Source organism: Hibiscus syriacus, unplaced genomic scaffold (genome assembly GCF_006381635.1).
Source record: "Hibiscus syriacus cultivar Baekdansim isolate YM2019G1 unplaced genomic scaffold, ASM638163v2 tig00110430_pilon, whole genome shotgun sequence".
Lineage (NCBI taxonomy): Eukaryota > Viridiplantae > Streptophyta > Magnoliopsida > Malvales > Malvaceae > Hibiscus > Hibiscus syriacus.
In genome coordinates this window covers 1637658-1655562 of record NW_024062734.1, presented here as the reverse complement: position 1 = coordinate 1655562, position 17905 = coordinate 1637658, and the positions used below count along the sequence as shown (strand labels likewise).

Below are 17905 nucleotides of genomic sequence, written 5' to 3'. Positions count from 1 at the left end.
ACCGAAATCGACGAAAAACAGTGACAGTGACTTAAATTCGACGAATCTTTGAATGTTTCTCTAGGACAAACGGTGGCACTTTACGACGAAATACCAACGGGGGTTTGATCGGGGGTCGATGTTGGTACCGATGAATGCGATGGTGATGGTCACGGATGGGCGGCCGACGACCATGAAATGGGAAAGGGGAAGGGGAAGGGGGGAGAGGGAAGGGACACGGGGCAGTGGTTTTTTTTTAATAAAAAATGTTTTTATTTTTAATTTTTTAAATAAAATTTTAAAATTATCAAAATGTAACAGGTGTTATTTAACGGTCAAATTTAATGGTTGTTACAGTTCAGACACCTAAAAATCTCCGATAAAACCGTTGTTAGGTGCCTATTTTTAACGAAAATTTCTTTAAACATTAAGACGTCTTTTGCGGCAAAGTTTAGACACTTATTTTTATTATAATTAAAACTATTTAAATTTATAGATAAATAATATTTTTATTATTTTAAATGATCTTCTATCGAAACATAAGAAAACATTTTGAATTTTGATAGTTATTACATCGAAAGGGATTTTAGAATGTATTAGATAATCATGCAAATATTAAAGATGTATTCATTCTCTAAAAGAGATCAAAGGAGGGTTGAAGATGCAGGAAATAAGGAACAGGAAAGTCGAGATGCAGAAAGTGGGTAGACAAGGAAATATTATGAAAATGAGAAAAAAGTGGGGTTAATGTTTCAACATGGAAATTGTGAGTCACATGGAATTGTTTCAACATGGAAACTGTGAGTCAGAAGCATGGATTTAGATTCTTGTCGTGTTTTTATTTATATTGTATTTATTATACTTGTGGACATAATATATATTATTGTGTATTAAAGTCGTATTTAAATCTACATACTAAAGACACTTACCTAGACCTAAAACTTAAAGGTTCATATATAATTAAAAAAATTAATTATTATTTAGTCACTGACCCATTACTTTAATAAAAGTAAAATTTAATGGTTAACTTGGTGAAACTAAATACTGATGGAGCGGTCAACCAATCTTCAATGGAAGCGGTTGACGGTGAAGCGTTACGTGACAGCGCTGGATCGTGGATCGTAGGCTACCATAAGAACATTGGCCGCTGTTCTACCTTCCAAGTTGAATTGTGGGCGGTGTTTGATGGGTTAACTATCGCCTGGAACCATGGCTACGGTAATGTAGCAGTAGAGGTTGACAACAGCGAGGTGGTGCGATGCCTCAACTCTGCCGAGCTGGTTAATGATGATGCCACTATACGACAAATCAGAAGATGCCTGAACAAACAATGGAGAATTAGCTTCAACCACATCGATCGATCATCCAACACGCTTACTGATGCCCTTGCTCACGTTGGAAAAGATGGCCAGCTGGGACTTTGGATTTTTCAAGAGCCTCCAGCTGTTGTTAAAAGGTTTCTCGACCTGGACCACGCAGACCTTGTTATCGGCTAAGCCACTAGCATCTAGTGGCTTCTTTGTCAAAAAAAATAAAAAATTAATGGCACTGCTTACGTAGTATTTTTAAATTATTTATTTAATTTTCACATAATTATTTTTTTATTACTTTACTGACTGAGATCAAAACCTAATCCTTTAAAAAAAATTGTACTTGTTGTATGAATAGTAGGGTTTTCAATATTTTTTTTTAATATTTTCTATTTGAGTTTTGATATATTTATTACGTAGTTTTAAATATAATTTATAAGCAAATTATTTTATTTTTTATTATTCTTATAATTTAATTTAAAATTTTCATTAAAAGTCTAATTTTGTATTCGTCTTAAGGTCATCAAAATCTCAAAAACGAATCGAAAAAATATTACAATCATACAATAACATAGAGAGGTGAAAAATTAATGTTTGAAGGAACAGGTCCTTATTTGAGGGCCACAACAATGCCCCAACAATGGCATAGACAGGTCCACATGTGCAGCATTGTTAGGCCGACTTCATTGCCCATTCATCACGTCGGAGGGGGAGGAGGAGTATCTGGTGCAACTGCCGAGATTAAAACTTGCATAATTTACTCGTGGAGTCGGGCAACACTTGACCAGAGACTGAGAATTAAAACGCGAACCGCACCGGAAACCCGAAAATCTTCTCTAAATCACACACGTGTAACAAAATTAGCACGTGCCAAATAACCCAAAGAAACCAACAGCAAAACCCCATCCGCAGCTTCCATCCCTTTCTTTTGAAACCCCATCCTCCTCTGAAAATTAGAACAAATAAAGAAAATTTGCAGTCGCTTTTCCTGACCAGGGGGAGACCTGAGATCACCAAAGGAACTGAACAAAGTCCCTTTGAGTTCTGTAATATGTGGAGAAGGCTACTCGCTTCGCAGTTTAAATCTCTATCTGCACTGCCGTGCCGATCCGCTTCTAAAACGGCGCCGCTTCCATTCAAATCTCACATTTCTCCTTCCTCTTCTGCTTCTCTCCTCGTTCGCCATTTCTCCGCCGAGTCAGGTAATCCTAGTTTCTTATGATCCTCGTTGGAGATTCATTTTTTTAATATATTTCAAGTTTTGATTCCTTTAGGTAGTCGTTTAAATAGTTCTTTGTTTTCTGTGTGAATATTTTAGATAATTTATTATTGTACTTCGAAATTAGAAGAAGAAGTTAAGTTAGGCTTAGTTTATATTGGAAGACACTGCTGTTTGAGACTTTGAGTGTTTGTTGATTTGTCCGATATTGCTTTTGCGATTTTTGATTTCGATTGGTTTGGTTTGTGTAGCGGATACTTCTGTGAAGAAAAAAGTTGAGGATGTAATGCCTATCGCTACTGGTCATGAGCGCGAGGAGCTTGAGTCCGAGCTCCAGGTTACTTTTCCTTTTCTGTTCTCTCTCTGTTTGGTTTTAAAATGCGAGAACTTTCTTCTGATGTTACTTTTCTACGATTGAAGATTCGAATTGTCTATGTTGTTTTAAATGTTGTTTTCTCATTCTGGTTTTCTTTTTTGTCACCTTGTTTAGGGAAAGAAAATCCTTGAAGATGTGAACAATCCTGTAGGTCCCTTTGGCACAAAGGTTAGTATGCAAATGTTTCTCACAGTCTATTACAATTGAGGAACACTGACTGATTTGATCATGTCTGTATCATCTTATATGGAACCGATGGCTGATGGTGTTGAAATACCGATGATCATTCCCTCTTTTTTTGCTATGAATTACTACTATATTTTACTTGCATTTATTCCTTTGTTTGGTTTATTATGATGGCTTCAAGTACTTGGAATCTGTGCCCTTATATTTAAATGGGTTTACTGTTTACCTGTTGTTGATGTATACTGAAACAATTTTTTATCCTTGGATTGTTGATTAGATGTTTCACACTCTCATGGTGTGAGTGCATGTTTGCAAAAATGATGTTACCAGCTGCATTATTTTGGTACTTTGGCAACATAATCTTTCAATGTTGTAAATTGTAGGAATTTCCAATGATTCATTCCAGTATTTGTTACTTGTTTGCTATAGTGTTATCTTTTGGTTTTTAATTCAATTTTGGGCTTAATGAATATTAGCAACTTTTGGTACAACTTGTATGATTCCTTAAACTTAGATTTTCTCAAGTAAGTTTCTTTTTGGTCCTATCTCTGGTGGGCCTCTGGTCATTGGTAGAGTAGGCCTGAGTGGTAGGGATTCTTGAATTGTTAACCTTGACCCTCCATGGAGGTTAACAATTCATATGCCAGACCCGGGTCTCTAATATTTTATTTTCAGCAACATTAATATGGCATGGCTTAGTTTGCTTTCTAGATAGTCTTACCAGTTCTTGGGAAACTAGAATATTATAGATATCATAGAAAGTGCAGGAGGAAAATTTGATTTTAATGCTATACTTCATATTGATGTACTGCAGTATTTTATCCATATATGTCGGATCATGCCCAAGAAATAATCTTCTTTGCAAAAGTTTCATTTTTAGTTTGAATTGTTATTTACAGTTATTGTTTTTATTCTGCTTGAAACCGGAAATTTTTACCATTTACTGAAATCATAATAGTGATATCATGACTTGATTTTTGATGGTAGAAATTATTTATCTGCCTGTAGGAAGCTCCTGCTGTTGTCAAATCCTACTATGACAAGAGAATAGTTGGATGCCCAGGAGGTGAAGGCGGTATGTTCCCTTCAATTCTCTGTTTCTGCTCTTCTGGATTCTTGTATGCTTCTCTCAGATTTGTACAGAATTGAGTCATTCTTCTTAACAATACTTGATTTGCTTTGCTAAAAAATGCCAGAGGATGAGCATGATGTGGTCTGGTTCTGGCTGGAGAAAGGCAAGCCACATGAGTGTCCAGTTTGCTCGCAGTATTTTGTGGTAAGTGGATATCATGAACCAGAGAATATTCATTCCTTATGTCATAATCTTGTGCTGATGTATTTGTGTTGCATGTAAATGTCAATGTCCATGCATTCACCGGATCTATATCCCATATATGTATGTATTTCCGTCAGCCCATAGATGGATTTAGCCAAAACTATGAAGATTTGAATTAAATTGCTAATGATCTGGAGCATTGTGAAGCACATAAATAGTATTAGTCTATTCTCAAGCAACCCTCATTAGCTCCAGCCTTTTTTAACCAGTAGAGTACGATATCTCTAATAATTTATATATTTTTTTGCAGCTGGAAGTTGTGGGACCTGGAGGACCTCCAGATGGACATGGCGATGATGATCATCACTAAATCCAGCTTTCGGTTTTTTCCTGTTGGAATAAAATTGCAGAAGATGATGGAATGATGTTCCAATAAACAATGCACCTTCAATGTTGAGAAAGCATTTTTATGATTCGTTTGGTTTTGAGACGGTACTCGTTTTTCTTCTAATGCTACTTTAGACTGATACACAGGTATGAGATGATCTTAGTTAACTTGAAGTGCATCAGCAAATAAATAAATCTGCATCTTTTCCCATTCTTACAATGAACTTCCTCTTGTCAAGTTTTGGAGGATAATGTTATCGTACTTGTATTGTTTCAGGCATTTGGATTCTATGTTACTAGTACAGTTCCTTTTCACTGTTGCTTCGATTTGTAAGTTTTTGGGATATTTTATTTTATTTTAATATTTTTTATGCTCCATCTTTGCCATACCAATAGCTTTCTGCATATTTACCAAGATTTATTTATTTGAAGTTTTTAAAAACTTTTACTTGTGTTGTATCTCATCTATTTTAGCATTTCTTCTAATATTATGTTATGTTCTATTTCTATTTTCTTTTCAGAATCATACTTAATGTTATATTTTGTTTTTATTTTAATATTCCGTCATTAAGTTTGACTATTGATATAATAGAAATGGTATGATGATATGATCTAATAATGATTTTAGTTTTAAAACGCACGCACTATCATAATTTGAAATAATTTTTTAATATTTAAAATATGTAATTAAATTATTAATAAAAATAATTAATAAAATATTAAATCATTTAAATTTTGAATGAGATCTAATGTTCAAAAACTGAGAGATACGTAAAATGGGATGGAACATATTTCAGTCATTTTCCACTTCCATTAGCAAGGAATATACTCCATCTCATTGAACGTGGCAAAATAAATATTTGTCAAATCTCCATATACCTTTATATCTTTCTCTTTCCTTATGGCAGTTTGGCTGTATTCTCCATGGAAAACAAAACATCAAAATCAATTGTAAAATATTTTCATTTTAGTCACTTAAATTTAAAAATTGCAACATGACCGCTGAACTTTCTACAATTTAAACTCTTCAATTTAGTTTAATTTTAGGTAGATTTAAAATTAAATAAATTAAAAAAAATATTTCTTAAATTTAATTATAACATTTCAATATAAAAAAATTATTTTCATCATTTTTTTAAAAAAAAGGTGTATTATTCGTCGGTTGGGACGGATTAGATCTAAAAAAGTTTCTAATCAAAGATTAACTCAGTCATTCCCATGAACACCTCTAGAATAAGGCCTAAACACGACACATGGACCTCTTCTACGAGGTAATATTACCATTTTAAGTCTATTAATTTCTTAAGTATTTTGAATTATTAAATAATAATATTTGATAATAGAACTTCTATTAATTATGTTAAAATTAATAAATCTTCTACTAAACTTAAATTTTATAATCTAAATATTATTTCATATTTTAAGAGAAAAATAAACCTTATTTTTCTTTATTAATCTCATATTCTTCAAACGAATTAAGCAATCCCAATGGTTAAAAGGATAATCGTTATCTCTAGAGGTCCCGAGTTTGAGCACGCATTTGCAGGGGTATTAGAGTGTTCAGTGCAAAATGAATGAGAGACTTTTGAACAAATATTACCTTATAATCAACCAAATAAAGATACTAATACAATAGCGAATCCAAAAATTAAAAAAAAAGATCCCAAATTTTTGTACACCTTTTTTATAAAAAAATATGAGTATATATATTTTTTATTTTCCTTCTTTTCTTTAACACATTAAATTAATTTTTTATAATTTGCTAAAATAATATAATACACTTGCTCTCTAAGTGCATCCTTCCCTTCCCTGCTGACCAACAATAATGAGCTGCTAATTCTGGATTCCATTATCGAAACGAAATACATGCAGATATATAGTTGCAATGCTTTTTATCACCATTTATTAGTGAGAAAAGAGATGGGAACATTTTTCCAAACCATAAACAAGGAATATACACAAATCTCGATGAAGGTCTCAAAATCTCCATATTCTTTCTTTTTAAGGCCTTCTTCCACACGGCAACTTGCCTTCTTTTTAAGGGTTCTTCCGCACGGCAATGTGCCTGCATGCATGGTTTCAACTTTCATTACAAGTAAAATAACAAATAAATAAAGGGTAAACTACGCTGGTAGTCATTGAACTTTTAAGTAACTTTCACTTTGGTAACTGAGCTTTTAAAATTTGCATTACAATCATTAAACTTTTAATTCACTTTCATTACGGTCATTACCGTTAGTTGTCGTTAATAAATATTCACGTAACATGTTAAAGTCTTCTTTCCCAAAAATCCTAAGATTCTAAATTTACAGCCCATGTCAAGACCCAAATTTATGATGAACAGAATGATTGTTGATCAAGCCCAACGTTGGGAAGGATCCGTTTAGCCAGAAGATTAACATAATTTAGTTTCAAGATGATCCGACGATAGACAATGACATATAAAAAAATTTATAACTTTTAGTTTTGATTGAAATTTGAGAAAATTAAAAGGTTTTCCGACGAGTTTGAACCGAATGATCTAAAGAGAAAAAGAAAAAAGAGTTTGATGACCTTTTTGACCGAAGAAACCACCTACCGACGATAAAAATGATGACAAAAAAAGGTGACAGTCCAATAAAAACTAAAAGCTATAGCTTTCTTAATACACCATTATTAATCGTAGGGTAAACTTAGAATCAAACTATGTTAATTATTTTACCAAACAAAGTCTTCCTACTATTGATATTGATCGACAACCGTTTTCTTCATCAGAAACTCAAATTTTGCAATTACTCTCAATTTAAAAAATTAGGTTTTATTTGGGGAGAATGCCTTACCATGTCACATCAATATTTTTAAATGACAGTGACAATAATGAGAGTGAATTAAAAGTTTAATGACTGTAATGTAAGTTTTAAATATTTGATGACCAAAGTGAAAGCATCCTAAAATTTCAATTACCACCAGTATAGTTTACCCATAAACAAATGAATAAAGATGACTTTCATAAGTTTATAGGAGCCTAGAAGTAAAGTTACACGGGATATCTAAATAAAGACAACCTAATATAAAACTAAGGAAATGTGTTATTAAAAGTATTAATATTTTTTTAATATTTTCGGTAGAGTGTTACCTAAAATATTTTTTTTTTCTACCGGAAGTATTAATATCGGAAATATTTATTTTAAGTAGAGAAATTAATATTTCAAGTAGATAAATTAATATTTCCAGTAGAAAAAAATAACATTTTAAGTAGCGCTCTACTGAAAATATTAAAAAAATATTAACATTTCCGATATCTCATTTCTTTAACCTTATATTATACTTCTGTACAACCGAACTACCCCAGCTGCATAGAATAGTAGCCTCTCGAATCTCCAAGTTAATTACAACATATATTTTAGTTTTATAAATTGTAATTTCATTTTGAAGATCTTCTTTGTTTGGTATCAAAGACACGTTAAAAGGGTTAATTTTGACCATTTTCGATGTTCAAATAAAGACTTTTTAAAAGACATCATGTTTCAAATTTTATTCTTTTCTTTCTTTTCAAGAAATAATTGATATTATTGACAAGTGTTCTATTCTAACCATTCATTTAATTTTATACTACAAATTAGGATGAAGTGTGTAGAAAATTTCTTATTTAAGATCTTATTTGAATATTTTTAAAATTTTATGATATAGAATTTTCAAATTGCTGTTGATGAATTAAAAAAAATACTATCAAAATATGGATATCATAAATTCTCCCAAGAAATAATTTTCAAACATATCCGAGAAGAATAGTCAAATTGGATTGCCTAGCTTGCTCGCAGTGACGAAACTTGCTCATAGAGTTTGGGGTCAACTTAATTTTTTTATAAAAAAATTAGATGTTTGAATTAAGATTTTCAAAATTTTGAAGGGTTTAGTTTATATTTTTTCCAAAAAAATTAGGATCTAACTACAATTTTTAAAAATTTGAGAGACTTAATGATTTTTTAAAAAAAATTATGGGAGGGGGTTTAATTAAAAACATTAAAAAAAATTAAATTTAAATTGAATTTCTACAAATTTGAGGGGCCAGATTGAATTTTTAAAAAAATTTAAGGATCAAAATTAAAAAAAATTAAATTTTGGAGGGCCATGACCCTTCTAGCCTAGTCTACTTCGTCTCTACCATCGCAAATCTCTTATCTATTTAAAAATATTGTTAAGGGTAAGCGCACACATATTAATAACACAAACATTTCATATGGGTGAGCACAACATCTTGAGATAAAGGTGGATCCGTCATTGACTATATTCACTAATTAAATGCATGAATAAAACGATCACAATAGTTAAGAGATTATTGTTATCTTCTGAGGTCCTAGATTCGAGCATCACACATACAGTGATATAAACGTTTATTGTCAAATGATTAAAAATCTTTAAATATATACTACCTTATATTCACTCTATATTTATATATAAAAAATTCACTAATTAAATTATTTCGTATATATAAAAAGTTCACTAATTAAATTATTTCCAACTGCAAAATAATGTGCGTTGCAAAAACAGAAGGAAACTTTATACCATCTATGCGTTTCCTTAACTTTCTAGCGATACACTCCTCAAAATTTTAAATTCTCATATAATTTAAGTAATATTTTTACTAATTATCTAATTTCGTAATTCTAAAATTTTATATCCTTTCAATTTTTAATATAAATTCTTAAGTTTGTATCCGTAAAATAATGTATAATATTAAATTTCTTTTTACTTATTTTATTCTCCCACTCGGTATTGATCCAATGCTGCTCTCCACCCTATGTGAGATTCATTCAAATGGTCAAGTATTTTCCATCAAGGTAACAAGACAAGAATCACCATATAGATATTCTCTCTTTAACCCACATTCACTCATTAGTTTATTTTTCACTGAAAATGGAAGATACAGGGAAACCCTATACCTATTCTCGCTTGCATGGTTTCAAAATAATGTCATAGTCAATTCTTCACCAAAACCACCATTTCTTTTTCTCCAAGAGAATCTTTTTAGATTTCATTTTCACTGCAATTTTGGGAGCCAGCTTTGCAGATGAGATTCGAAGTAATTTATTGGAGTATTAATAATTTTCTTTTAATTTAAAGAGTGACTCCATGCAGGCGTAGCTACTCGAACCTGAATCTTCTGAGGAGAATAATATTTTCTTTTATTACTGAATCCACTCAATGAGTTCAAGTGATTACATGAATTAAGCATGAGGGTTTAATGTATTTTTTATTGATACAAATTGGCTGCTGCATTTTTCTTAATATCAATAATAAATTAGACTGCACTGAGGGTGGTGCTAACAGCATATGTTGTTTTCCAGTTATAATAAGCCAAGAATCAATTAACTCTATAATTATTATCCCAATATCTTAATATATACTTATTGGTTGATTCTTGCCACAAATGAGTCTATGGTAGGGTAAAGGAGGAGTTGACAATGAAAAGTTTGCCCAATGTTTTCTACAAGAAAGGATGGAAAAGAAAAAATATTACTGAAAAAGTTGATTGAAAAAGTAATTAGATGCCTCCATTCACCACAGTAACCAACAATGGCTTGCCATGTCAGCAGTATTTTTTCCCTAGTCAACTAGTTAAATAGAGTTTTTTTAATGACTAACAAATATTTGTAATCTAAAAATATTTAATTTTTATGATAGTAAAATAGACATGAACGGACATGAATGATAGAACTAATAAAGAAAGAGAAGGAATTTTTGGTTATGGAGCACTACAGCTAGAAGCCAGTAGGCCAAAGATGAATGACATCTTGAATAGGATATAATTAAGCTGGCGAGTGCTTATACATATGACAGACAAGGACTGTATATAAAATTTCATTAGAAAAAACATAATTTTTTGCACTTGAACAGCTGCATTATTTCATATGTGCAAAGTGATGAAATGATATTTATTAAGAGACACTGAACTTAGTGAACATGAAACTAGTGAAAATGGTGGTCTACTGTAACTCAGCATGGTCAGTTGAATTATGAGTTGCAGTTTTGGATTTACTATCTGCTGACTACTTTTGGTGTTCTCCATGAATATACAAACAAACAGAACTTTTATGGTGGGAATTGAGCACCCAGAAATGATAGTGTCATCTGGTGCAGTTTTGCATGAATATATGTGCATCATAATTATGAAAAAAATTACCTTGAGAAGTTGAAGTTTACAGATGAAAGGGAAAATAAATGAAACTCAACTAGTGTCATTCAGTATATCTCCATGACACCAGAAAAAAAGTTTTTAAGGATGCATGAAAGTTCAAAACTTGTAAGCTTTCTGCTTAATGGGCATCAATCAAATCATCAAAAGAAATGATTGAGAAAAGATTATATCATTTTCAAATTTAGGTTATTCTTTTCTTGTTTAGAGTAGGGGTTTTATTTCTTGGCTACTGCCTACAAGCATAGATTCTCCCCTATGTTGCAAATCTGTATTAAGGGATGGATAATGGTGCTCTGCCCTGCTTGGATTCCCTCCTTGATATTCAAAAGATTTCTTGCTTCTGTCATTGTCTTTGCCTCTTCCTCTTCAAGGATGCCCTTTTCTTTTGAGTTTTCTAGTCAATTTTTAGACTCTATGTCTGTTTTATTCCATTTCGACGCTGCTCATTTGGTTATAAATAGACATTTCTCTTCTGTGTTTTCTTCATTGTATCACCTCTTCTCAGATTTTTCCATAAGGTTGACTGTTTAGTTGTGGTTTCTCAAGAAAACACAAAATGAGCTATTCACATAGTACCATGGGCTCAGGTTTGTTCCTCTCTTTGTTGTTTTACCCTCTTTCTCAATTCGAATTGTTGCACTTCATCAATTGCTGTAAGATACAGAGATTGCTGATGATTGTTGAACTTCATTGATACTGATTTTTAGGTAGTAGAACTGCTAGAAGGACATTCGACTTCGGAAGGACATGTGGTTCGACCAAAAGGGAAACACCAGGCTACCATAGTATGGCTTCATGGCCTCGGCGACAATGGCTCAACGTATTGCTCCTTTTTTCCCTTTCTTTTTCTGTTGCTATAGAGACCTTTTTGAACATCAAATTCAAACCCTTGCATCGCTTCATTACTAACAAACAAGCAGTTCCGGTAACATAATGATTTCGAGTTAAGCATTTGTTCAAGTTTCTCATATTTCTCTCATTTGAAGGGGATTATTAAACTGTTTTCTGATTTAACCATGTCCCTAACATGCCTAAAACTGTAGATACAGCGTATTTTAAGTACAAATTCTGTATCAGCTTCTCTCATTTGAAGGGGATTATTAAACTATTTTCTGATTTAACCATGTCCCTAACATGCCTAAAACTGTAGATACAGCGTATTTTAAGTACAAATTCTGTATCAGTAGAATGGACTTGGTGAATCACTAAAGAAAAAAAAATGAAAGCTGTTTGAGAATGTCAACATCTTTGCATGTTTAATGGTAGAAGGACCATGCCAAGCTGTTCTTTCCACTGTTAATTTTTTTGTCCTCATTGTATTATTCTTCCTTTTTTGTCTCATCTGATGTTCAGCTTAATTTGGGAAGCCTCAAATGTTTAAAAAGAGTATATTTCATGTTCATGGACATGCGGACACAAATTAAACGTTCTTCAAATGCCAAATTAACAAAGCATTAATTATCTTTAGATCAAGAATACTCATTCTTTATTTTAATCCCAAAGAATTAAGCAAAGTTTTGGATTCAAAGTAAAACTGATTTTACTATTTACCTTTTCACCTGACCACCTTGCATATGGACAGTGTGGCAAAGTCGCAGGTTTTGGCTTTGGGAATCTTGGCTGAACTCATTTGATTCCTATAATCACCTCATCTTTAAGAATAAAAGATTATACACCTTCAAATGAAATTACAGAAAGATGAAATTCTCATCTTTATGTAGGAAAATATAGTCAATTAAAAAGAAGCACTTGTAGTCCTTATATTATTCCTGTTATGTTGCAGCTGGTCCCAGCTCTTGGAAAATCTTGCTCTTCCAAATGTAAGGGTGCTTATTTTGGTTCTATATACAGGCTGCTTTGTCCTCCAATATTTCAGATGTTTCTCATATGTGTCTGTGTGTATCTTGATTCTATGTTTCAGATAAAATGGATTTGTCCGACTGCTCCGACTCGTCCTGTGGCGTTACTTGGGGGATTTCCTTACACCGCATGTAAGAAAAAAATGGTTCTATCATCTGGTTTATGACATAAACTGTATGTTATATATATGTGTGTGTGAATGTGTGTATGTATATCCTGTAAGTAAAGTGATGCTATGACATTTGACACTGATATGATCAAAATTTCAGGGTTCGATGTCGGTGAGTTGTCAGCAGAAGGTCCAGATGATTGGGAGGGTTTAGATGCCTCAGCAGCTTATATTGTAAACTTGTTGTCAACAGAACCATCTGATGGTATTTTGAAGAGCTTTATCATCTACAAATGAATAGTCTATCTCCATGAATTTAAATGAAAAACAATCTTATCGGTTTCGTTTTGACAGTTGAGGTCGGAATTGGAGGCTTTAGTATGGGTTCTGCAATGGCCCTTTACTCTGCAACTGCTTTTGCTGTGGGAAGGTATGGAAATGGCAACCCGTACAACATCAACCTAAGGGCAATTGTTGGACTAAGTGGATGGCTTCCAGGTTCGAGGTATGGAATCTACGTTGTTTGGAGTTAATTTTGGAGAAAAAAATAGTTGAGTACCTTAAATGAAGCCTTAAGCTTTGGAAAAAAAAAATCCGTTTTCTTGCTCATCAAAGGTGTTACCTTGCAGGTGCTTAAGGAACAAAATAGAAGTATCACATGAAGCTGCAAGGCGCGCTGCGTCGTTGCCAATCATGCTTGGCCATGGAACTTGTATGTATCTTTGTCTCTTTTAAGCATATAGTGCAACTTAGCCATCGAATATACTTTTTCTTTTGCATGTATCTATGAAACTCGAAAGGTTGATATTCGATGTTCAAAGTTCCAGGGAAACACTATTAACTTTCCAATTCTTGTTTTGTCCACCAAACTGATCCTCTTATCCTATATTGCAGGTGATGATGTCGTCCCCTACAAATATGGAGAAACATCTGCCCATTCCTTGAGTGCTGCCGGATTCCGGAACCTCACTTTTAAAAATTATGAAGGGTAAACTATATAATAACAGTAATAAACTCATTGCTAATTCACAAAACCAGACAACATTTTAAGTTTTGATCTGGTTGTGCAGGATTGGTCATTACACTGTCCCCAAAGAGATGAATGATGTCTGCAATTGGCTGACAGCAAGGCTGGAGCTCGAGGGGTCACGCTAAATGTAGCAAAGACTCGGTTTTTACGTCGAACTAGCCTAGTAAGGAAGAACATGGAAGCAATAATAGTGAAAAGAGAGAAAACTTCATATGTACAACAGTACAAGTAGGTAGTAAACAAAATGGTTTGTTAGGGTATATGGTATAGTTGATTAGCCTTCTTAAATCACCTTTAGGTTTTTTTTACCTATCCTTAAAATAAAGTTTTGGATGCGTTTTTCGGCACAGATGTAGGGCGTAGATCGTAATAGCCGAGCCTGCTGCACTTTCAGAGCATTTTGACATTAGTTAATAAAGTAAACTGATATTTGAAATTAGTTGCATTTGGCTTCTGTCTTCATTTGTTTTCCTGTCTTGCCTATCAGCATCCTGCACTAATGGAAGCTGTGTCTAGCAGTTATAAAATTCGGTTCGGTGTTGCCGATTGTCGTAACCGTCTTTCGGTTGGGCCCCGGAATTGGGCTTCGACTTGAAAAATATGGATTAGAGTCGCCACCGACCACTTTAAAACGAATTTATGTGGGTCGGACACCATCTTACCTGATCTGCGTTGTACCAGTGACATGTCGGATTCGGGAGTCGGTTACGGTCAAGGAAGGATTAGCACCCTTGAATCGCCCTTTCGGTACTATGTAATTTCCAGTTGTCTTTGATTAAGAAAATTATAAGTTTAAATTTAAAGGTAAAAGAAAAGATCCCAGTTACTTACTTCTGATTGGTGAAAATTCCCTTAAGAGTTTAACGATGTTAGACTTATATTGAAATACAAGATCGAATTAAGAGAAAAAGACATGTAAATATGAGAGCCACAACAAAACAGAAAAGAGAACAATAATGTAAGTAAGCATATAAATAAAACAGAATAAACAAAATGATAACATGAGTGAATATAAAAACACAGAGAAAACAAAATAAATGATAAAAGGAAGAATAAAATAAATGATATGTATATAAATAAAATATGGTATTTTAAAATAGAAAAGGTAATAAGTACATTATGTATACATGGAAACATTATTCCAAAAACAAATAGATACGTATATACACATAAATAAATGTTTAAAAAAACAAAAAAAATAAACGAAAACAATAAATAAAAAAAATAAAGAAACGTATATATAAATAGTATATATATATAAATGAGTAAAAAAAAAGATAATAATAATAATAGTTATATATATATATATAAAATAATATATAATAATTTGTAAGCAAAATAAAAAGTAATAATATAAAAATAAAATAAAATAAAATAAGAAAATACGTGTATATGTAAAGTAACAGTATTAAAAATAATAATAACGATTATAATAAATAAATAAAAGCAAAATAATAGTAACAGGACTAAATTGAAGGAAAACCACGATTGAAGGTCGAATTCAAAATAAAATTGGGTTTTAAAATCGGATTTGGGGGTTAGAATGAAGCCTCTTTGGAATGCGAGGGACCAAAACGGAGATTTACTCATTTCATAGTGAAACACGCGGGTTAACTAGGCGGGTCGGGTCTGCGGGCCGTGTATTTAAGTTAAAAAATCTGTTTTAACTCTCATTTTTTCCTTCAGAAAACCGAAGCCCCTCCCTTCCCATTTCATTTCTCTCTCGCCTGTTCTTCATATATGAAGAACACGGCGGGTTTCCAGAATCCGGTAACCATACGCCGTCGCCGTTGAACGGCGACGGCCACCGTTCATCAGCGGCAAAACCTAAAAAAAATTGGTTTTTCTGAAAGCCCTTCTCTCGCACGTTTTAAAAATCAAAATATTTTTCCCAACCAAGCCTCGGGGAACCGTAGATCTAAGAGAGAATATCACGGTTCCCTTGTGTTCATCGGCCCCAAATCTTCTGTTTTTTTTTTCGAGAAAAACGACAAGGACATAACGCATGCAAGGGAGAGAAGTAAGAAAGGTATAAACTTTCACCTTTTTATTTCTTCTTGAAACGTTTACAAGGCTCGTTTTTTGCTGAGTAATTCCCTGTGTGTGCTCTCGTGATTTCCAGTATTTTTTTGTGTGTCTCCTCCTTTCTTTTAAAAGCTTCTAATTACATGACTTTATAGTGATAATCCTAGGCTATTTTTAGAGTTTTAATCTGAGTAAAACTCGGTTTGTTTGTGGTGATAATCCACGATTCTGACTTGGTTGTTTTTGTGAAAACACGTTCATTGGCGTTCGTTTGGTGGCCGAGAGTCTTGCGCCGGAGAACTCGGATCCGTTGGAGAGAAGAAACGTGCAGCCATGGGGAGTTGAAGGGGAGAACGGCGCTAGGGTTTCTGGAACCCCTAGCCTATTGGTCACGTGCCTTGGGCTGCTGAGGCGTTGGATCTGGGTCACTTGTATTTGGGCCGTTTGTTATCATTTTATTTGTAAAGGGCCTGTGTAAAAAAAAAGAATTTAAGTATGTATATTATGTAATATGGTTAGAAATTATTATATGAAATAACATTATTTAAATCTGATGAAATTTAGTGTCTTCAGCTGCCCCTCTTTGCTCATTGTCGTGTAACGACAATAGAGCAAAGATTAAAAGACACGAATTTCGACCATATTGAATATCCTCCGTGGTTGAGGTCCAACGTTGAAACTGGTTTGTCACTCATGAAATGACATCCTCGTCGTGAAGTTGAACTGGTACTGTCTTGAGTCCAATATCCTTCGTTGTGAAGTTGAAATTGGGAAATTGTTTATTGACAACCAGCGGTCCCTTCGTCGTGAAGTTGAACTTGTGTTGTCTGGAGTCCAATATTCTTCGCTGTGAAGTTGAAATTGACTCTGAAATTGGGAAATTGTTTGTTGACAACCAGCGGTCCCTTCGCCGTGAAGTTGAACTTGCGTTGTCTTGAGTCCAATATCCTTCGATGTGAAGTTGAAATTGGCTCTGAAATTGAGAAATGTTTGTTGACAACCAGCGGTCCCTTCGTAGTGAAGTTGAACTTGCGTTGTCTGGAGTCCAATATCCTTCGTTGTGAAGTTGAAATTGGCTCTGAAATTGAGAAATGTTTGTTGACAACCAGCGGTCCCTTCGTCGTGAAGTTGAACTTGCGTTGTCTGGAGTCCAATATCCTTCGTTGTGAAGTTGAAATTGGCTCTGAATTTGAGAAATTGTTTGTTGACAACCAGCGGTCCCTTCGTCGTGAAGTTGAACTTGCGTTGTCTGGAGTCCAATATCCTTCGTTGTGAAGTTGAAATTGGCTCGGAATTCGAGAAATGTTTGTTGACAACCAGCGGTCCCTTCGTCGTGAAGTTGAACTTGCGTTGTCTGGAGTTCAATATCCTTCATTGTGAAGTTGAAATTGGCTCTGAATTTGAGAAATGTTTGTTGACAACCAGCGGTCCCTTCGTCGTGAAGTTGAACTTGCGTTGTCTGGAGTCCAATATCCTTCGTTGTGAAGTTGAAATTGGCTCTGAATTGGAGAAATGTTTGTTGACAACCAGCGGTCCCTTCGTCGTGAAGTTGAACTTGCGTTGTCTGGAGTCCAATATCCTTCGTTGTGAAGTTGAAATTGGCCCTGAATTTGAGAAATGTTTATTGACAACCAGCGGTCCCTTCGTCGTGAAGTTGGACTTGCGTTGTCTGGAGTCCAATATCCTTCGTTGTGAAGTTGAAATTGGCTCTGGGTAAAACCTGCATATATGCGATGGTATGGATGTCATGCTCTCAGGTATGCCTAAAATGTATGGGCAACATATGTTATTATGGGCTCTGGAAAGAAATCTTGATTTCCGGTGGTCTGTCGTTGTTGACTTTTGATTTTGAAAGCTTGAAGTTCCGATCTCTGATCTTGAATTCTTCAAATATCTGAATCTGGCGTGCCCATTCTGGTTTTTTTTTTTTTTGGAGATGCTCCTCAACCATCTCAAGCATGTGCATGAGC

General features: G+C 33.8%; 1 protein-coding gene and 1 pseudogene across 1 annotated transcript; both read left to right on the top strand.

Annotated features, from left to right (window-relative positions):
• Nucleotides 1-2266: 2266 nt before the first annotated feature.
• On the top strand, nucleotides 2267-4947 carry LOC120125218 (cytochrome c oxidase subunit 5b-1, mitochondrial-like). Its single transcript, XM_039143698.1, has 6 exons — nucleotides 2267-2491; nucleotides 2760-2845; nucleotides 2999-3052; nucleotides 4079-4145; nucleotides 4267-4346; nucleotides 4657-4947. The coding sequence occupies exons 1-6, from the start codon at nucleotides 2341-2343 to the stop codon at nucleotides 4714-4716; spliced, it is 498 nt and encodes a 165-aa protein (XP_038999629.1). The 5' UTR covers nucleotides 2267-2340; the 3' UTR covers nucleotides 4717-4947.
• A 6419-nt stretch (nucleotides 4948-11366) lies between these two features.
• LOC120125217 lies at nucleotides 11367-14323 on the top strand (annotated as a pseudogene).
• The last annotated feature ends 3582 nt before the right edge of the window (nucleotides 14324-17905 follow it).

Excerpts from the sequence above, each read along its gene's own strand:
- LOC120125218 (XM_039143698.1), top strand. The coding sequence starts at position 2,341 with ATGTGGAGAAGGCTACTCGCTTCGCAGTTTAAATCTCTATCTGCACTG. Across the intron at positions 4,146-4,266 it reads ATGCCCAGGAGGTGAAGGCG|AGGATGAGCATGATGTGGTC; the intron begins GTATGTTCCCTT and ends AAAAAATGCCAG. Across the intron at positions 4,347-4,656 it reads TTTGCTCGCAGTATTTTGTG|CTGGAAGTTGTGGGACCTGG; the intron begins GTAAGTGGATAT and ends ATTTTTTTGCAG.